We start from the raw sequence: 20,448 nt of genomic DNA, 5'->3' as shown, positions 1-20,448 counted from the left end.
AATAACAATCTTCAGCTTTTTTCAACAGACCCTCGCCTATTAGTTTTCTTCTTTCAAAACAAGAATGTCCCCTTAAGCAACAACATAGCTTAGATTGGAAAATTGCCCTAGAAAACATCCAACTTCAAAATAGAAATAATCCTCTCCTCCCTTGCAAACATCTAAGCTTACTAGGTGTGTATACATTTAGAAGTTTGTTTGGCTGGAAGCACTCTTCATGTCTAGATTTCTGTTTCCAACTATCCCCAATTTTTCTATTTAGGACATCTCAGCAATTATGCCTTGCTGAGATTGACCTGAAACTAGGAATTCATGCTCCTAATGGACATAATCGGACCATCAAAAAGGTAGGACTAGACCATCTACACAAAAAAGGTCTATCTTTACTTTTCAACAACAAAGAAATGCAAATCCCAATTTTAAGTATTAAAAAATGATAATAAAAGCACTTCCTGGATTTTACATCCAACAGATACTGTATAAAATGCATAAACCATCCCCCCAAATACTCTGCTATCCATTGACTTCATTACATAAATTTTGCCGTAACAGGCTTTCCAAGCCCATTCCTGATTGGCTGCTTTTCATGGCTTGGAAACCAAATTATACCCATACGACTAAGTTTAGCCTTAGATGGTATTCCATTTATTCCCTGAAGCACCGTACGGTGGATTATTCATTTTTAAAGTGCTTTACTACATGTTATTTTAATCTGCTATGGTGCATACATGACTGTAATTCTCATGACCTTTTGGAATGATACCCCATCACAAGACTGAACTCTTCTTTTCATAAAAAAGTTCTGTATACTGTTTTTGCAAGGTATATGAATGAGATTAAGTAAATTCCCAATTATCCATTAATTTAAGTTATGCTAATTACTGTTATCCAATTTAAATAAATAATGGTTTGATAAAATGCCAGTATAAAACAGGTGTCCTGAAAGCAGCAGAATTAATAGCCCAAATTCCTATGGATGATTTTATGTTCTATTCTCTCAGTGATTGTAATACCCAAAGCCCTGCCTACATCCTTACACTTTTTTAACTATACAGTTCATATCCCTCCATACTTCCTAAATATTCTTTACTTATGGTGAGTACTTGCATAGATCTTTCATGTGCAGTAGCCTTAGCTACTTCCAAATCACCTATGACCTTCTCATCCTACCGCAGTACTGCCAAGCTCCCAAGAGTTCCAAAAGACAGTACTTCATTCAGAGGTAATGATTTACTGACAACAAATGTACATTGGCTGGCCAACAACTGGTAGGAGCAGAGGTCTTCTGCTTTTGCTGCAGTGAGAACACTAACGGTGTAATCCCCCTGGAAGCATCCAACCCTCTACTGAAGTTTGAAAATGGAGAGTTGGTTCTTATGTTATTAGGGAGAGACTAACAGACTGATCATGCAAACTTCATTTTCCCTGGAAATCTATTTAATGAAAAAGTTAATTCTTACAATGCAATTGCAAATAAGCAAATTAAAAAGTTATTATCATGCAAATTCACAAAAAATATAGGATTAGGGAATAGATATTTTTAAAAGTGTACACAAGACAGTTGTTTCAGACTACTACTATCTTTATTTCCCCTCCTCACGCCTAGTAATAAAGCTGCAAATATATTTTTCCACCGTATGCTGAAACCTTCTCTTTCCTGTCTCCCATAAAAAAATAAAGCTTGCCAACATGTTTTTTCCACATGTAAGAGTAAAAGCCTTTACAGATGTCTGCCCACAACCTGTCTCACAAGGTAGCTAAAAATCCAAGAATTATTGGATTTGCTTTGCAGTGGCATACAATTTTGGATGAATAAACTACTGTTGTACTTTTAAATCTAAAAGCGTGGTACAGGAACTTCATAGGCAGCTTTTTCACAACATGCCAAAAGGCAGGCCATGTTAGCTACTCAAGCGTCAATGTTCAAATGCTACAAATCCCAGTGCAGTAAAAGCAGCTAATTATTCCAGTCTAGCAGAAATTTTCTAAATTTACATAAAATAACCCAATTCAGATTACCAAATTTAGTATGTGGACAGCTACATCACAAACCTGCCACTTTATACCGTTAGTAAAATACAAACTGTTTAGGGGTTTCACAAAGACAATACTTGTGTTTGTGGAAGAAAACAGTTCTGTGGATGATAAATTTTATAATTTAACTCTTATCTTGAGATGGCTGTACATTGTGAAATTCAAGTTCAGAAAAGCCAAAGGTACTACAGTCAATATTGCCATGTACAAATCTCTAAAAAAAGCTTTCCCTAGACAAAGATAACAAGATATCAGCTGTTAGTGTATGTTCTTCTACTTAAACCTAAACCCAATGAAAAGCCTATGGTCAGTTTCAGTTGGTTTTAAACCTCATTCACCTTTGGTTCTCTATTTATGAAAAGAATTTATTCCTTTCTTGCTAAGTCAAGAGAAAGGTCAAGAGACCACTGTGATTCATGGTCAGCTCAAGATCATCTAAATGAACTAATCTTTAAATGTGCCTTGACATTAAGACTTCAGAAAGTGCCCACATCCAACATCTTCCTTGGCCACATTAATCTTATTTAATTATTGTTCTTTGAACAATATGTAAATTAGACCTAGTCAAAGTGAAACAAATGCTGCTCCATCAACACTCTACGAGTTACTGTAACTGCAGCTGCCTTAGAACTTCTGTACAAACTACAGGTGAAAGCAAAGAATTTAAGCCACTAAAAACAACTATTTGGAGGGAAGCCATTTAAAAGTCATTTATTTTTCCCAGAACAGAATGGGTAAAGACAGTCTGATGACTAAGTAAAACAAGAAGTAAACAAACCAGCTGGTTCAAAGCACTAGAAACTGTTTTTAATGCAAAGTCGTATTTTGTTTTCATGTCTGCTTTAAGTCGGTATTTCCCACCATGACTATGCAATAATAGCACTTTGCTGAACTGTGAAGGCTTGAACAACTCCTGAAGAATCAGTTCTTCCCCATCAGGATTCTAACCACTTACAAAATACAGTCCCATGCATTGGAAATAAAAGATTAAACAAACTGGATATAGAAATTGTAAATACCTCCTGCAGAAAGCAGCTTTACTACATGAAAGAACCAAGTGTCTCCAACCCTCTGCTTAACTTTCCTTTGGAGTCCTCTAGTAACTTCCTACAGTCTAGCAAGAGATTTCTTGACCTGAAAAGGCTAGACATTTGTTATTATGGCAGATAATGTGGGAAGCCAACAGTGTAACCAATGATTTTGTAAAAGTTTTTGCTTCAGTTCCTTCTGAACTTTGAGTCCAGCCAAACTGTTGTTCAGAAACAGACATTATTAAGATAGAAAGCAAAGAAGCACGCTAATATGTGATGAAAATAATTTAAAAGGCATAAAGTACCTGAAGAAAACTGACATTCTCCATGACAAAAATTAAAATGGTTTATTCTAAAAGATTTCAGAACTACAGCTAGCTTGTATGCCTTTAAAAGCAATGCTCATATAATCCCATATACTTCTCCATGAAGATAACTGAATGAACAGCTACATACTTATTCTGATTTAAAAAAAAAAAAAAAAAAAATTCTCTCCCTGTTAGAAAACCTATTCTATGTATGAGCCCTGCTCTGTATTGGGTTGATACAGTCAAATGTGAAGTGAATGGATGCTGAAAGCAAATGCTGCACAGGAAGTCCTTTACCTGACCGGTTTGTTCTCAGGGCCGATGTCTCTGAAGCCCATCTCTTCCAGTCTGCAGCGTCTGTACGACTCATAATGTCGTGCATGAGTCTGCTCTCTTAAGTCTTCCATATTTGTGCAAATAAGCATCTTGCGAAGCTTCACAAAGTCACAGTGGTTCTCATTTTCCACTAAGCAGTTAAAAGAGGAAGATTTTATTATTATGCGCAAGTAACAAAATTGTCAAAATATATTTAAACAGCATTGAAATTCATTTATTTTGTTTACTAATTATACTTCCAGAAAAAAGTATCTCATTGTTTATTATACCTCTTATACTTCCTTATAATTTCTAATATGCACATTGAAGCACTAACTGTAAATACTAGTGAACATGTTCCAACACGTCCTGATTTCCTGTTCAAGTTGAACAATGATAAATTTCTCTCTTTTTTTCCCCTCTTCTTTACTGACAATCATTAAACTTTGAAATTTGGTAGTGCTAGAAGCACTGCCACCATACTAACCTACCCAAGTATTACATACACTATTTCATAGCTTGATTCCAGGGATGCATCAGTGCTGATGAAACTACCAGTTAGTGCACACCTCAAGTATTAATTGCTAAACTCCTTAAACTGTTGATCCAAAATACAATCAATATGGCATCAGTGGATAATACCAGCCCCTTTTAGTATTGGTGAATTTTATACTTCAAGAACAACAACAATAATCTTGTAAAAATACCTTTGAGAATTCATTTACCTTGTACAGTGCCCCAAGGGTACTGACGAGCTCTCACCATTTTGTTTCCAATTTTCACCTCTTCCGTACTTCCTACTACGGCAAATGGCAAATGGCCCTGTAAGAGTCACACCAATACAGTCTTATCTCTCAGCATTCTTATGTCAGAACTGAAAAGCAAACACTTCAGAAATAAATTAGGGGGAAAAAACACCACTTCAGGAAAAGCCAACAGGCAGTTTCAAACCAAAAACCACTTTGAAGAGATCAGTAGCTAGTCAAACTACTGATACAAAAGTCAAGCTACAATAACAGAAGCGGGAGGAGCGGTTGATAGACCAGATGGGTCTGCTGCCAATTCAGAAGAACCTCAACAGGCTGGAGAAATGGGCCAACAGGAATCTCACAAAGTTCAAACGAGAGCAATGCCAAGTCCTGCACGTCAGGAGGAATAACCCCATGCTCCAGCACATGCTGCGGGCCGACTGTCTGGAAAGGCACTTTGCAGAAAAAGATGTGGGGTTCCTGGTGGACAACAGGTTGGACCTGATTCAGCAGGTTTGCTCCAGCAGCAAAGGCAGCCAACTACATCCTGAGCTGCATTAGGAAGAGTATCAGCAGTAAATAGAAAGCTGCTCTAGAACACATCCCTCTGATTCACATTCAGCCACAGTTCATATCCCCAGTAACAGCCATGAGATGATCACAAGTTTGAACCCAAGGTATGGTTACTGCTGCGGGCTCAGCCAAATGGCCAGAAATACAGGCTGGCTACTGACTGTCTGTGTGCTGACCCACAACAACTGACCAAATAAAAAAAAAATACCATGAACTGGAAAACAAATCACTAGCAGAGCATGAAAGGGGTAAGTAACAGACCACCACCTTTCCCCACAGCAGAAGGACCTGTTACTGAACGACAGCCTGCACATCCTCACTCCCTGGCACAAGTGACAGAAGTTGGGACTGCAGAGCCATGCACTCCGGCATACCGGCTCCTCCTCCCTACTTTCAAACCCCAGTACATGCAAACATACGTTCATGTGCATCTACAAACATATGAACAAGAACAGCAACTACAGACAGAGTGCTCAAAGCAAAGACGTGTCGCTTCACAAGCTTAGTTGAAGCTGGCAGACACTCCTGGAGGATCTGAAAGGACAATAGTAAAAAAGTCAAAATTATATCTGACCTTTTACTCCCCAGAGAAAATCTGTCCTAATTTCAGATGAAAATACTAAATAAAAGGAAAAAGCAGATGGAAAACTTGCTATCATTAAGACCAGAGAAAACTGGAGAAATGAGGCACTGGAGTATCTTCCCTAACAGATGTAAGGTAGTATTTGCTGAGGAAAAGAGCAAAGCCAATCTGTCCATCTACTTTAGTAATTATATATTAATTATCCAGAAATTAGAAAAAGTATTTCTGAGTGAGAACCTCTTTTCTGTTGCTGAGCCAGAAAATAAAAAGCCTCCTAAAACAAGTGGTATCAACAGCAGAGGGACAGGAAGATTTGCAAGTAGGGAAAAAAAACCCAAAACATATGAGCTTTTTAAGGAGAGAGAAAAAGAAACAAACTTGTTACATACAAACCTATAAACCTCAAGATAATGGTGAAAGAACAGGCATGAATCGGCATTAGAGAGTGATGCTTTAGTACTGAAGTATCAATGTTTTTGTCGTTTACTTACATTCATGATGGTATTAATTTCAGAAACGGTTTCGTCGTCAGTTGGAAACTGGTATATCTGGACGCCATTACTAACTAATTCACTCATGATTTTGTTCTTGAACTTCTGTAGTTCAGTTTTAGAAATGCTGTCTGCTTTGCCTATAATTGGTATAATGTTCACCTATTAATGATACAAATTATATGAAATGTGTAAGACTTCAATTTTGACGTGACAACTTTTATAAATTAAATTGTTTGGTGATAAGCTCTTTAAAACTTCCCCCGCAGTCTAAACTCTTCCATTAATTGATATCAAAGCTTCACAAAACATGAAAAATACATTCACTGGCATCATTTAACAAAAAACCAACAGATTATTTCATATACTCCCTCAAAATCAATTGATTCTGAGAAAAGAACAAGAAAGGAGGATTCATACAGTGAAGTACTCAAAGGAACAGCAATGCCTACCTATTAATTAAATGACATTAAGTATTTATATCTCTGCTAAAAAAATAGATTGTTTTAGTTCATAGCACCGGGGGACATGGTTCAGGTGTTAAATGAAAGCTGACAGTTTGAATACACAAAGAAACGGAAGCTGGCTACCAAACCCAGCCTACCCCTGAGCCTCTTCCTTGGGTTCCTTTCAGCTGCAACTTCTTGTTCACCTCACCACTGCAGCAATCAGTTTCTCAAGTATCTGCTGCAAGCAGAGGAATGACTAAGACTGAAGAATCTTGCTTACAAGCCTTTACACAAATTGGTCCGAACTCAAAATTCAGTTCTATGAAGGTAAATTGCTCTATTTCCTAAAACAGTTATGACAGGAACTTTGTGTTTTTAAGAAAAATTTGGCATCTACTACTTTCCAATCACCACTCCCAAAACACGCATTTTTCAGAACTATGCACAAAGAATTAACGTCAATGTCCAAATATTTTAGCAGAACAATGCAAACGATTCTTCCAGATTTCAGAAGACTTCAGTTACAGAGTTCTTTGATCACAAATGCAAAAAGGAAGGGAAAAAAAAAAGAAAAAGCCTTGCACACATTCTTTTTATTCTTCTGAATATTCTGTCTGAATGGAAATGCCTAGCATGGAATCTCAAGAACAGATTCAAAATGGATATTTTTGAAATAAGTCTTTTCTCTCTCTTAAGCAAAATGTCCAAATGAAGAAAGCATACCAACTCCAAAGCATGATTTCTAAGATTACCTGATGATAGTCCTTAACTGCGTAGCATACGCAACCTAAGCACATATGGGGCAAGATATCTAAAATCAAATAAATCAAATAAAATGCTAGAATAATTTTTTTATATAACTGAGTTAATTTAGGATTGTATAAACAATCTATTACAGCTAGGAGTAATTTGCAGCTTCTATCAAATTAGCTGAGGGACATCAATTAGGTTTTCTATCGTATAGCTTTAAAAATGAATGGAACACAGAGTCCTCAGAATTGAATTAACCTTTACTCTGTCTTTTCAACATGAAAGTTTTTCAAACCCTCGTTAATTAGGAGAGAATTTCTTAGATAATGAATAGCAGAGAAAGACTACTGAGGAGACCAATAAAAAAGAAAAACAAAGTTGCCGGAAACTGTGATTACAGCTATCAACATTGATGTTAAATCACAACCATTGTATTAAAATTTAAAAGCAATACTACTCTGGCTTTAGCTGAGCAACAACAACAAAAAGTTATCTTTGCTTAATCTGTTAAACAAAATTAGTATCTGCTTGCAGCATCTAAGGCTTACTTGAAAACTAGTATCTCAGTACTTTCATCCAAGAAAAGCATTAATTGAAAGCACACATTTGTACTAACAAGGGACTTAAACTGTATTGATTTGGGCCGCATATAGATGTGCCCCAAGTCCCACTGCTCCCTCATGTGCCTACTACTCACTCAGAAACCGACTCCCTTCCAGCCTCTTCCCCAGCTACAACTCTGGACAACTATAACACTGAATTTTGCAACAAAACTGAATTTTGCTACAAAACGATAGGCCATTAATACAGAATCACTTTAACCCCACGTAAAAAGTCTACACTTGCAATAAAACCAACAGTCCTGCCCTTCACCTTGCCTGCAGCTGCTCATTGCCAGGTAGAACTAAAATCTGTGCAGCTGTCCAAGGAGACAGATTACTTTTCAGCTTGATCAGTTCCCTAACCAAGCAAAAATCTTCAGGTTTCAGTTTAAATCAGTTCCCTCACCCAGGGAACTGGCTGCCCAAAACACTTAAGCATGCACAATGGGAAGAAGCAGCTGAGACTACCTCATTCAATAGCAATGCAGAATGACCATATAAAGTCACCGGGATAAACTTTATCCATGTACATTACTTCTCTGTTTGCTAGCACCAAATTCAGCCCTCTGATCATCCTTCTGCCTGAAATGCAAAGTGTCACCTCCCCTCCCCCCCCAATTAGAAAACATTCTATTACTCTAAATTAAGATTTTCATGTAACACCTTACATGAATGTCAAAACATCTGCTGCCCCTTTATGCTATAGAGAAGAAAAAAAAATACATATACTTGAAATTATTATTGGCTGATATCTTGCAGGCTGATTTAAGTGTATCTCTATGAATCAATACAAAAATTTCCAAAGGTTCTTTCTGAAGAAAAAAAAACAAAACAAACTCAAAGCCCACAAGATACACTTATGTCGTTTCCTGACTTAACAGTCATCTGTATATAATTCTGCAAGAATGACTTAAAAATGCAGATCTATTAGTTGGATAATCACCAGTTCCCAGCAAGACAGCATACAGAAGAAGATTCCCTTAATCTGTGAATGAAACCTGGCTGGCTGTCGTGATTCACTCCTAAGCAAAACTACAGGACTTTCCAATGTCTAAAAGCTAGAGGCTAAATTCTTAGCTAGTCATCAAATTTATAAGCAACAGAGAAAAATTAATTGCCCACAGATACATCTGTTTTTTTTCTCCCATGATTATAAAGTATAGGATGACGTTATCCTATTCCAAGGATTCCACTCTTTACCTCTGAGCCGTGTAATCTGGTCTTGTTTTATACCAAGCAGACCGTAACAAAAGCATAACAGCATACACTGTGGTGGATTTAGGAAGAAACCGAAAACAACTTTTGACATAGATTTATATGCTCAATGTATGTATGTTGCTGTACCACCTTCTCTTTACGGAATCCTGTACTCGGTGAACGCTCCCAGGGACTTCCACATCCTGGGAAATCCCGAGTTCTGAATTGCCTAGAATTAAGTACTAAGAGCATCACAAACATGTTCCACAGGGAGATGGAAACCAAACTACAGTTAAAGTATCTACTTTTTTTGGTGTATACGTATATTTCTGTAGTAAGATCAGGAAGTAGAATCCATTGCAAAGGGATAAAAAAACAAAGTTACATGATGTTCATGTTCTCTCTGAGCCAAAGCAGAACCAAAAATATTTAGAGTAGGTGGCGAGAAGCTAAAATCCCCCAAACCAGAATTACTTTAGTTTTATCCTGATGGAAGAATACTTTCTCAGGATGCTGGGACATTTCCTTTTCTTTTGGAAGAAACTGTTCTAAAGGGAGTTCAGTAAAGAGAGGGCACAACCTAGATACCAGGTATTTTTGTGGTTTAACACAACCTCCAACTTCAAAACTCAGAGTAGAACAATATGCTCCATGAAACTGTCCCATTTTCTAGTATCAAGGCTCTTTAGCTATCAGTGCATATTAGAGTAGTTTCACAAACATTTTAATCTGACATAAACCAACACCATAGCAGAAAGAAGTGACCCTGCTCTCCCCTACCTTTGTCCCACAACACCCCCCCCACTTACTCTGTGCTGTTGACAAAGTTCAAAATGCAAAATACATCCATAAACAAAATTACAAAAATACCAAATCATCAATCACAAATATGGAATAGACAGCCGATTTGATCCTTGTTATCTTGAAGAAACATCTCACGAACAAGAAAATGCAGAAAGAAAATTTAGCAGGAGAGGCTCTAGTAAAGCACAAAGGAAAGGGCTGGAGGAACAGCAAATGCATTTAAGTTTTCAAATTTCTCAAAATTTCAACAAATTAAACCCAGATGATGTAAGGTTTCTTAAAATGTGTTAAACATTTAGCTTCATCCAGTTCACACAACCCCATCACAGGAAGAAAGTTAAGACTTCAGAAAGCGCAAGTGATCACACTAGAAACTGCTATTTTAAAGCTTTCAAAACAAATCAAGGTGTGAAGTTTAAAACACTAATGCAGCCTATCTTAGAAAAAGCCATGCTGGCAGGGTGTTCTGATCATGGCACTTGCCTCTTCAGTTATCTATAATAAAGATCTTCACAGTGCTGCAAAGCTTTTTATATGCCAACTTTCCAGCAGTCCCAAAACTTGACAGTGAACTAGAAATAAGCTTAATTAGAAATATTACAGGACTCATGGAGGATACCCTATCCAATCACAATAAGATGTTAACAGTTTGTTAAAAGTAAAGTTGGTGTGGTTCTATTTTATTTTTTTTTTTAAACCTCGTTGTGCTTCTTTTTTCAACGTTCTTGCCAGCTGTGTGTGTGTCTCTTTGATTTGTAAATAAACAGATGATGGACTGCAAGCTACTTGCAGAGCCGATTTATTCCCAACTTAAGGTATACGAGTACCAAAAAACATCCCAAAACCAAACACATGGATATAAAACTGAAAGGTGGTAGAGGATCTAAAAGCTGCAAGATGCTTCAGAAAATATGACAAATTCTTGAAACTCTTGTTTCAAAGTCTTACCTTGCTGTCTAGGCTTTTCATGGTTAACAAATCTAGGGTTTTTAGGGAATGGCCTGTAGGTGAAATGAAATAGAGGCAGACATGGATGCGAGTATCATGGTAGCTAAATAAAGAACGTTTAATTTTCAGTTCTTCCTGGAGATAGGCTTCAAATTGTGCATCTATATAATCCACTATTGGCTGATAGCTGTAAGAAATAAAATTTAACAACCAGAGATTAGCTACTCCTAAACAGAGCCAGACTAAGAAAGGAATTCCTCTTGTATTGTTTTGTGGATTTTTGCTTTACATGTCAAAAGGCTGCTCAAGTATTTACCCAGGACAACAGAAAATTAAATGTACAGAGTAACTTAATCTCTGAAGGCTACTCAAAAAAGAATTGTGCACCTAATACAGACAAAACATTTCCTAGCTACTATTAGTGAAAAAAGCTACATAGTTACGATTATAACTGATCTTCCCAAGTGATGTTTTATAAACTTTTGCAATCAAGCTGTGCAACTGCAGAACTCTTAGATACAAGGAAGATACAAGAAACTCTTAGATACAATACAAGAAAAGAAAGAACATGCAATTACCAGTACAAAGAAATAGGACCTCCTTTATCTTCTGAAGATGAAGTACTGTACATGAGAGAGCTCTTAAACAATAGACAAAAATTGAAAAGGAGGAATGTAAGAGAAGAATGTAAATCTGATTTGCAATAAGTACAGTTTAAGTATACTTTATCCTACTTAAAACCAGACTATAATCTGCTTTCTAAAAGATAGTGTTGCTAGGTGTACAAGCAGCATGCCCTTACATTTCTGCCGCTACACAAATTTTATAAACCAGATCAAATGCTATCAAAATTCAGAAGTAGTTGTTACACACAAAATTAAAAGAAGGACTAAAAGGCAACTCCCCTATACCACACATCAAACCCTCTAATATCTACACTAATATCCACTTGCATCTCATTCATCCAAGTCACTAGCAGTAGCTATTTTCCAGTCACCTCATAAGTCATAGCTCTCTTGTTAATCTTAATGTGACTCTCTAACTTTCAGTCATAATTACCACCATTTCGGCACTCATATAGCACAAAAGACTGCTAAAATTCTTTACAATTAAGGTGAAGGAAACAAAATCTGCTGACTCATAGTTCAATATTTTAAAATCTTCAATTCATAAAAGTAGAGACTCAAAAAAAGTTCTGAAAGACACCACTAGTGGGGTACCTCTACATCTTCTGATTAAGCTGTCCAACATAAAAAACAGAGGCCTTCAGTAATCCACGTGATATTCCTTCCTGTTTAAGGTCTTTGATATGTTCCAATCAAATTGTTAAAAAACCTATAGATCTTCATAATCTACAGTACCTTATAACCTGTCTGGTTGTTTAAAAAGCCCCCTGTTGACCTTCTCCCTGCTTTCCTCCACCTCAAAAGAAACTCTAGTCACTATTGCACATTTTATTTACATACATTTATAAAAGATTATATCATAAAGAAAGGGGCAAAGTTCATCCAATTTCTCAAATCATTTCCTAGACAAGAAGAAAAACTTGTTTACTTTGGTACACAGAGAAAACAGTTAACCAAATATTTGGAACATACGTAAGACAAATATTTACTACAAAGCCCAAAGAAAAATCAACTTGCAATTGAAGGCCAAAACTCCTGCATATGGTAGCAACAAGAAGGCACTTACCTATCTTCTTTGTTTATCTGGTCACCAAATCCCACTGTATTTACAATGGTCAGCTTCAAAAGAACATTACTTTCCTGGAGTTCATAAGTCTGGGCTCTAAGTTGTACACTGGGCAGAAAATGCGTTGACACAGGGTCATCAAAATTGGTGTTAAACAAACTGTTTATCAGGGTTGATTTCCCACTTCCAGTTTCTCCTATAGTTAAACAGAAGGGTTGGGGAAGACATTTTGCACATCAAATAAATACCTGCTAAGCATAGAAAGTGTTATCACAGCAACTCGACAAATTTACATAAAAACTTGTCAACTGATTTCTCCAAGCAAAATGGTTGCCTGCATTTCTTTTTCATAATGAGCACTAAATATCTTTTAGTTAATTTTTTCATCCTACAGACATGAGAGAGTTACCTGCTAATGAGTAATAAGCAGAACAGTCTCTTGACACTTTGTTTTCTTTAAAGGCATGAACTAATTTCCTACAGATTTAAAAAGCTAAGTAACTAGCTGTGGAACCACGGTGTTCGACACAAGGTTTTTATGAATAAGGGTAAAATAGAGGAAACATTTTATAAGTATACAAATACTTCAGTAACACCACCTTGGAATTTTAGGATTTTTGGATCTGAAGCTATTTGTTACAGTACAGAGTGTAGCCCAGTTTACTCAAAAGAATCCAAGAAGCTGCCCATAAATCAATAAATGCATGGCATCCATTTTCAACATTTTTGGTCTTCATATTATTTATGAAAATGCTAAATATAAAAACAAAGGATGGATACAAATAAGCAAAGCTGGGGAAAGGGGTGGAATTATAGTTCATGCTTAACATTAAAGAAAGAGCTTAACATTGCAACTGGATTTAAATTTCAGTCACTTCTTAAGGACAGGTATACTACTAAAGCCTTAAACCATGCAGATACTACTTACCAATGCAAAGAATGTTGAAGCAGAAGCCCTGCTTGATGGATTTTTTAACCAGTTGATCAGGTAAACTACCAAAACCAACATGCCCAGACAAGGATAAAGTTCGATAGCCATCATTTTGCTACAGAAAAATCATTTAAAAGCATGTTAGTGAACTAAGTTGCAAAGCAATTAGCAATGGCAACAAAGGAACTCTACCAGTAAGCTAGAACACATTCATTATGACTTACATGGAACCAACGAAAGCAGAAGTCTGAAAAAAAGATCTGTGAAATCAACCGTATACCATGATTTGAGAAAACATACAGATTTACTTCATAGGACAATTTGCAGACTCAAAGTCCATGTTTTGCAAAAAAAAAAAAAAAAAAGAAACATGAACAAAATAAAGCAGACAAGTCCAACTGAAAATGTAAACTGAAAACTGTTGACAGAAAATACATCACTGTTGGCTTGCTCTTAGAAATATAGAAAAAAATATTTTAAAACAATTTAAGCCACAGAATTCAAAATAGAGACCATAATCACAGGAGGGTGCATGTTATAATCAGAACTCATTCTGAGTACCTAGAATTGAAATTGTTATTTATGTAAAATAATACATTATCTACACACCAGAACTCTAAGAGATAATATTATATTATTAGAAATGTCTAGAGGTGCAATGCTTTCTCTTATGTTTCCAATCCACATGGAATTGGAAACCATTACTGGTTCCTGGGAATGTGTATATAGCCAACAGTAGGAAATTTTTTATTTAACACTTACAAGCCCATAAAAGCGCCACCTTTTATAATAGGTATGCATAGCAAGTTTCAGAATTCTTGTAGCTAAAAGGATATGGACATTCCTCACAGAAAATACTCATCCTCTTCTTGTTTCGCACAGACTTCTTGTGTGGGACTACAGACTGCACCAACTCTCATTTTAGACTATTATAATCAGGTAACTCCATTTTGGACTAATATAATGAGGAAAAATGTGTAAGCAAAGTGAACAATTTAAAGAGAAAATATTACATCTTAAGGCTATAAAAAAAATAAATGTTCATTAAAAGCATGTCTGAAAAAAGAAATTTCTTGAGGTATTCTACCATATGGAAATTACTATTAAAAAGGGCTGAGAAACACTGAAAACTGTCAGTATCCTGTCCATTTAAAGACAAGCGTAACTGAGACAGAGCGGCAGCACGTCTAACAACTATAGTTACACAGTCTGATATTCAAACCACCTCTATCACCACCAATATAAGACAGCTCCTCCAAACCATTAAGCCTCCACACCAAAAGCCAGTGCAAGAGGCTCAGTGTAACTGTAGAAGGGAAGCCTTTCACCTTCATGTCACCAGCCTAAATCCAAACCGTGCTGGGCTACCTTCAAAATCCCTGCATAGCCATTTGTTACTCTCCAAGAAAAAACCCTAGCAGAAAGAACTTTATTTCCCTCCAGTCCACTTGGATTTCAGTGGACAAACCACCAATACCCCCAACCTTACTGACCATTTCCAGAGGTCATTAGAGCACTACCACATCATCCACAAGAGACTATATCAGGATTAAAAAGTGTTTAGCTGAGGAAACTGGTATTACAGCTGTATTTGCTGCACAAAGCTAAGTGCAGAACCAGACGACTGGAGTCCTCATAGCCATTAACTCCGTAACTTCATTTTCAAAAGGAAGGGAGAGATTAATTAAAATTTAGCAATTAAACTCAAGAGTTTACTGTTTTCTGGAAAGGAAAATCAACAATAGTTAGTTCTTCCACTGCTATATTGGCTGTTTATCACTGAAAATTTGACCAAATTTCTGTGTGCAACAGAGGACAATGAGAAATAATAAACATGAAAAACCAGGTGCCTTCTCTGTGTTCTGCTTAGAAAGCTAAGGCTATGCTTGTAACTTAACAGACATCTGGCTCTATCACTACTTAAAAATTCCTATCAGATGGTTAATTTCTTTGTATTTCTAAGTTTCTCCCAAAGATGCTTCTTACAGATACGTATTGCAGTCAGGAGAGTAACAATTTCTGCAATAAGTATTTACACAATTGCCAAGATATTCTCAGACATCTCAAATGTGCTGTTATTTTAAGATAGCATATTTCATCTTTCTTCAGTGCATAAAAGTTAATTTAATGACACTACACAGTTATGAGTGAAAATTAAAACCATTTTCCTGGAAATGTAAATATATAAAAGTATATGGCAAGTTCTAGGTCATTCCAGACACAAGACAAAAAAAATTGGCATAAGACAGAAAAGTCCTGGTAAGTTGTAAAAACAGCTTACAGAACCTGGTACTTAGAAGAACTTCCCCAACAGAAAAATTGTGTTTTATGCACAGCCTGCTTCAGCACTGTCTAGGGGGGGGAAGAGACATATCATCTTCACTTTGTGCATGCGGAGATGACACAAAGATATTAGTTGAGATAATAAAGGGAAAGACTAAGAGAGCAAGACCATGAACCTCACTCACCCCATGTAGCACATAACATACAGGCTAGGAGAGAACAAGAATTTCAAGCAGAAATAGTACTATTTGTATCATTCATGAGAATGTCTTTTAACATCTTGTCCTAAGGTTCTTGTTTTAAAGAGAAGACTGGCAAACTTAAGTATGATCAGAAAGGGATTCAGGGTCTCAAAAACCATTTTTACAGAGAAACAGTACAGAAATGTAGCCTATATAAGTTCTTTCAAGAAAATGGCCAGAGTTGACTTGATCACAGTACATAGAATGAGATTTCTGGTTGCACACACAGGCAAAATAAAAAACTCAACACTAGATTAATAGCAAAATTTTAAAAGCTAGAGACAGAAAGATGCAGAATCGATTTCTATTTAAAAATACAACTTTAAAAAATTTTTTTTACTTTAACTGCTCTTAAACTGTTCAGACTATTGTCCCAAGACACAACGGAGTCTTCAGGGATCAGCTTCACAAAAAATGCTGCAATAAAAGTTCTTAATTTAGACTTCAAAACTTTGAAGAAATACTGCACAGCTTAACTTGAGACAGTCTCAGTCACGCTGATTTAGAAGCCTCCATTCTTGCATGTTTATACTTCTCCACGCAACAAACATTACAGTACTGAGAGCTACTGTTCTCATTTGGAGACTCGCCTCCTTCCACCTTCCTTACGGAAGAATCACTTTGTGAACCTGTTCCATGTGACATCACTCAGAGCATTCTCTTAATGGAAAAGCAATAGCCTACATTTTTCCTTCTGAAATTTTCCAAGGGCATCACATGTCTCTCCCTCAATGCCAGCACCTCATACAGCTTCACTCTGCTATGGTCTAACAAATACACAGAGAAATTAAATCCACAAAACTGACCCTGTGATGCCTGCATTCTTACTATTTCTCAAAGAAATAATGCGTCATCCAGTTGACAAACAAGTTACTACCGTATCACGAGTTTAGAAAAATGGTGACAACTCAAAAATTAAGAAATACAAATCAAGCTGAAAGCAATTAAGTCACCAGATTAGCCAGTCTTTCCAAATTAGTATCCGTTGGATGGAGCAGCTAAATTGTGCTTGAAGACAGCATCTCATCAAACTTTATTCAGTGAGTAACTCAAAGTTTGTAATCTGAATGCTACAAGAGCTGTAATACTCCCGTAAATACTTCCGGTTTCTCACTGCTTCCTCAGAATTCATATTCTCATCAAAATAGCACACAATGTAGACCGCTTGAGATGGTCCAAATCACATCTCACTCCTTCCCTCCTCCCCTTTTTAAAGGGTTGGTAGCATAGCTTTCACAGAACTGCATCTGGATTTCTGCAAATTCAGTTAATGAAGTATATTGGTTTATATAAAGTCATCTTGCCCACTAAAAACAGCATGCAAAGAAAAATCATTGCCTGAGACAAAAGTAACATTTAATTTTTTTTTTCTTTCAGAAACAAACTTAAAAATCAGTTATCTTTAAAATTTGCCACCTATTTCAGGCTAAAACTGCACAACACTGGGCTGTTCCACAGCAAAAGCTGGGTCTCAGACTACATGCATCTCTGCAGAAGCCTCCCACAGAACCACCCTTGCAGTCCAGGCAGATAACTAGCTTGCCACTCTGCCTGTAGAGCTGACAGAAATTTGCCCTCCAAAGCTTGAAGAACAAAAGGAATCAATGTTCATGTGCTTAGGCAGGAGGCGGGGATCCTGCCAGGCCCAGGAGGCTACGCAGGCTGCGCAGAGGCTCTCGGAAGGATGCCTGGGCATCAGCCACGAGGGTGGACATGCCCATGGGTGCTCCGAATGTGACTCTCTCAGAGCCCTGAGTTTTCCACTATCACGAACAGGTGTGGACATTCATTAAACCAGAAAGTCTATTTTAATCTTCCAATAACAAATTGCATTACTCTCTTACAGTCAACTACTTTCCTAATAACCAAAGTTACATTTCATCCCGTAAATATCAATGTTGCTATTGCCTCATAACACGAGGTAAGTAGAAAACTACAGATTTTGGAAGTAGAAAAATACTTTCCATTTTTGGGTAGTCAAAATCTAAGATGTAGACACGTAGTGTAGGCATGCATACCACTGACATCCCTCGATGTCAATACATGTGAGAGAGAGAGAGAGAGAGAGAGAGAGAGAGAACAGATTAGATGAGTAGAGGGAACAGAAAGGAAACCTTAGCAAAATAACACAGAACGGAACAGAAAATATAGGAGGATGAGGCAGAAGAAATAAAAAGAAAGAAAAGTCCATGAAGATGCAGAATAAGGAAGGAGATACATTAAAAATTACATGGAATTAATACATCAGTCTATTCTATAAAATAAAAAGCAACACACAGGAGTCAAGTATGGAACAAAACATTCCTCCCAAAAGGTGTGTAGAAAAAAGAAGTATTGCCCAAAAGACGATTCAATGAAAACTCATTTGACAATTTCACTCACAGTTATCAGGTAATTTATTCAGTCTGACAGAAACAGTAGACAACTTTGAGGGATTGGTCCAAACATCAGAACCCCAGGATTCTTCCCTCATCTCTTTCAAATTACTTCTCATGTGGCATTCTGGTACGCCAACTATTTTCCTTTTCTAGCCTACTTCAACACAGAATACAGCTGAAGTTGCCTTAAACCACATGTCACCACAAGATTTCCTTCACACATGTATATACGGAGAGACCTTAGAAAGAACCTTAAAAAAAAAAAGTGACATTTTTGCCCTATGTTTCTGTCTGAAGAAATCTGAGGCAGGACAGAATCTTCTTGAATGCCCTGAAATCACCCAAGATGGGCACAGGAAAAAATGACAGCCTTGTCAGTAGAGAATAGCGGGCACAATGTGCAAGTTGCCACTGAAGACAACTTCTGGGCTGTAATTTGAGGTATTTAGGAACAAACAAACAAGCAGAGACACTCTGCTAGTTTTCCAGTTGTGATGAGGTGATTTCTTCCCCAACAGGCGTTTAAGTAACTTGAACATCTAGCACATGTAGTACCTGTTCCGCCACTGATGCCTATGGATAGATGTGGCAAGAAGCAGCAGGTGGGAATCAAGACTCAACAACAGAAAAGAAACCAGTTCCTCACAGCTAGTACTCCATGCACCAGGCAAAGGATGATGACGACAGTGCTGCTTCAGATAGGACTGATCAGCTACTGCTACGCAGGAAGAGAAAGTGTTCGGTTTTGCGGTCCGCACAGAAAGGCCTCTCTTGACCTGTGTGTTTTCAAGGAAGTAAAAACAAAGAAACGGAAATCTGGTGCAGCCCTCCGAGATGACTGTGACACAGAAAAATACTCACGCTGGTATCAGTACTGGTATCACAACTGCACTCACTTTCAGAAGATCTGCACCTCTTTGGCTGTGCTGGCTCAGCTGTGCCTGTTGCAGCTTTAGCACTGTGTTTCCTGAAGAGCAGCAAGTCAGTCTTCATCACCCTTGACTACATCAGCCCCTTGTTGTTGATGCTGCTTGTCCGAATGAGAAAGCAATGCTGGTCTTGGACGCGACAATGGCGGCTGCTATCAGAAGGCCTCTTGGACTGCAACAAGGAATTTTTTTTTTCCTTCTAATTCATCAATGACGAGTACTGTATGCTGTTGTATGGGGGCAATGGCTGCCAGAACTTTCCCAGAAGTCAAATTTTCAAATATCAGAAGTACTAAATACTTGCACCTCAGACTTTTTGCAGTCTGATTGTAAACAGATTTATAGAAGGTCAGACTGCGTTCTGAGATTGATTTTACATTTCTTTTGCAAAACAACTGAAAACAAAATGTTTCCCAGAATGTAGTAAGAAACACTTTAACAATTATATAGCATGGGTTAAACTAGGAAATATTATTTGATGTCAATATAAATATATTTTACATCATTACACTTACATAATTTACATCATTTATGTTTATAAACTTAACGCAAAATCACCCTCCTCCACTATAGAACTATGTTACACCCCTGTTTTTACAGTATTCTCTGTAAAGCTTTCCACATACACGCTTCTCTCTCTTCCCATACCAAATCTATCCACTTAGTGGACCCTCAGTCCCGCTGCCACTCACTTTTGCTGATTTACTGCATCTCTCCACACTCTTCACGCGAATGTTAATTAGCAAGATCATTTTGTATTGTTTCTCATACTTGGGTTCTTTTCTTTCCACATTTTTCCGGTCTCCCACGAGAGCCAGGCTGTGAAGTACTGACTCTCCATCTCGCTATATATACATATTACTTATGAAGAGAGAAAGCTTATATAAAGTTAATGCATTACACTACGCTACACTGCAACTCCAAAGGATTCGTACAGGCCTGAAAGAGAGTATGTGTGAAATGGAGCTCTCTGGGTGGGAGCCCCGACAGAAAGCAAGCTATGCTCAACAGTCAAGTTGTGAGCAAGCGGGGGGAACATGAATGAAGCCCTTTCACTCTCTGGCAGACGTTGGCCGGGACGTGGTCGTGCCCTGTGATGGCTCTAAGAATGGTCCAACAAATAACTCTTTCAGCAGCCAAACTCAAAGCAGCCCCTCTT

At 37.3% G+C, this 20,448-nt stretch overlaps 1 protein-coding gene across 6 annotated transcripts in view; it reads right to left on the bottom strand.

Moving 5' to 3' along the window:
* The window catches only part of SEPTIN10 (septin 10), a 30,447-nt gene that overhangs the window by 8,815 nt on the left and 1,184 nt on the right, over nt 1–20,448 (bottom strand). For 3 of the 6 annotated variants that reach the window (XM_041119484.1, XM_041119483.1, XM_029998815.2), the window contains exons 2-8: nt 19,222–19,461; nt 13,455–13,572; nt 12,527–12,722; nt 10,835–11,021; nt 6,085–6,246; nt 4,414–4,510; nt 3,671–3,839 (exon numbers count right to left, since the gene is read on the bottom strand). In XM_041119484.1, coding sequence (XP_040975418.1) covers nt 3,671–3,839; nt 4,414–4,510; nt 6,085–6,246; nt 10,835–11,021; nt 12,527–12,722; nt 13,455–13,572; nt 19,222–19,353 — 1,061 coding nt within the window. In that variant the 5' untranslated portion in view covers nt 19,354–19,461. Of the gene's footprint in view, nt 1–3,670; nt 3,840–4,413; nt 4,511–6,084; nt 6,247–10,834; nt 11,022–12,526; nt 12,723–13,454; nt 13,573–19,221; nt 19,462–20,448 lie in introns of those variants that run through there. The other 3 variants (XM_029998820.2, XM_029998817.2, XM_041119486.1) reach the window with 2 other exon arrangements.

The sequence above is a fragment of the Aquila chrysaetos genome, chromosome 23, assembly GCF_900496995.4.
Source record: "Aquila chrysaetos chrysaetos chromosome 23, bAquChr1.4, whole genome shotgun sequence".
Lineage (NCBI taxonomy): Eukaryota > Metazoa > Chordata > Aves > Accipitriformes > Accipitridae > Aquila > Aquila chrysaetos.
Note: the sequence above shows the minus strand (reverse complement) of the source record. Positions and strands in the feature narration are given on the sequence as shown.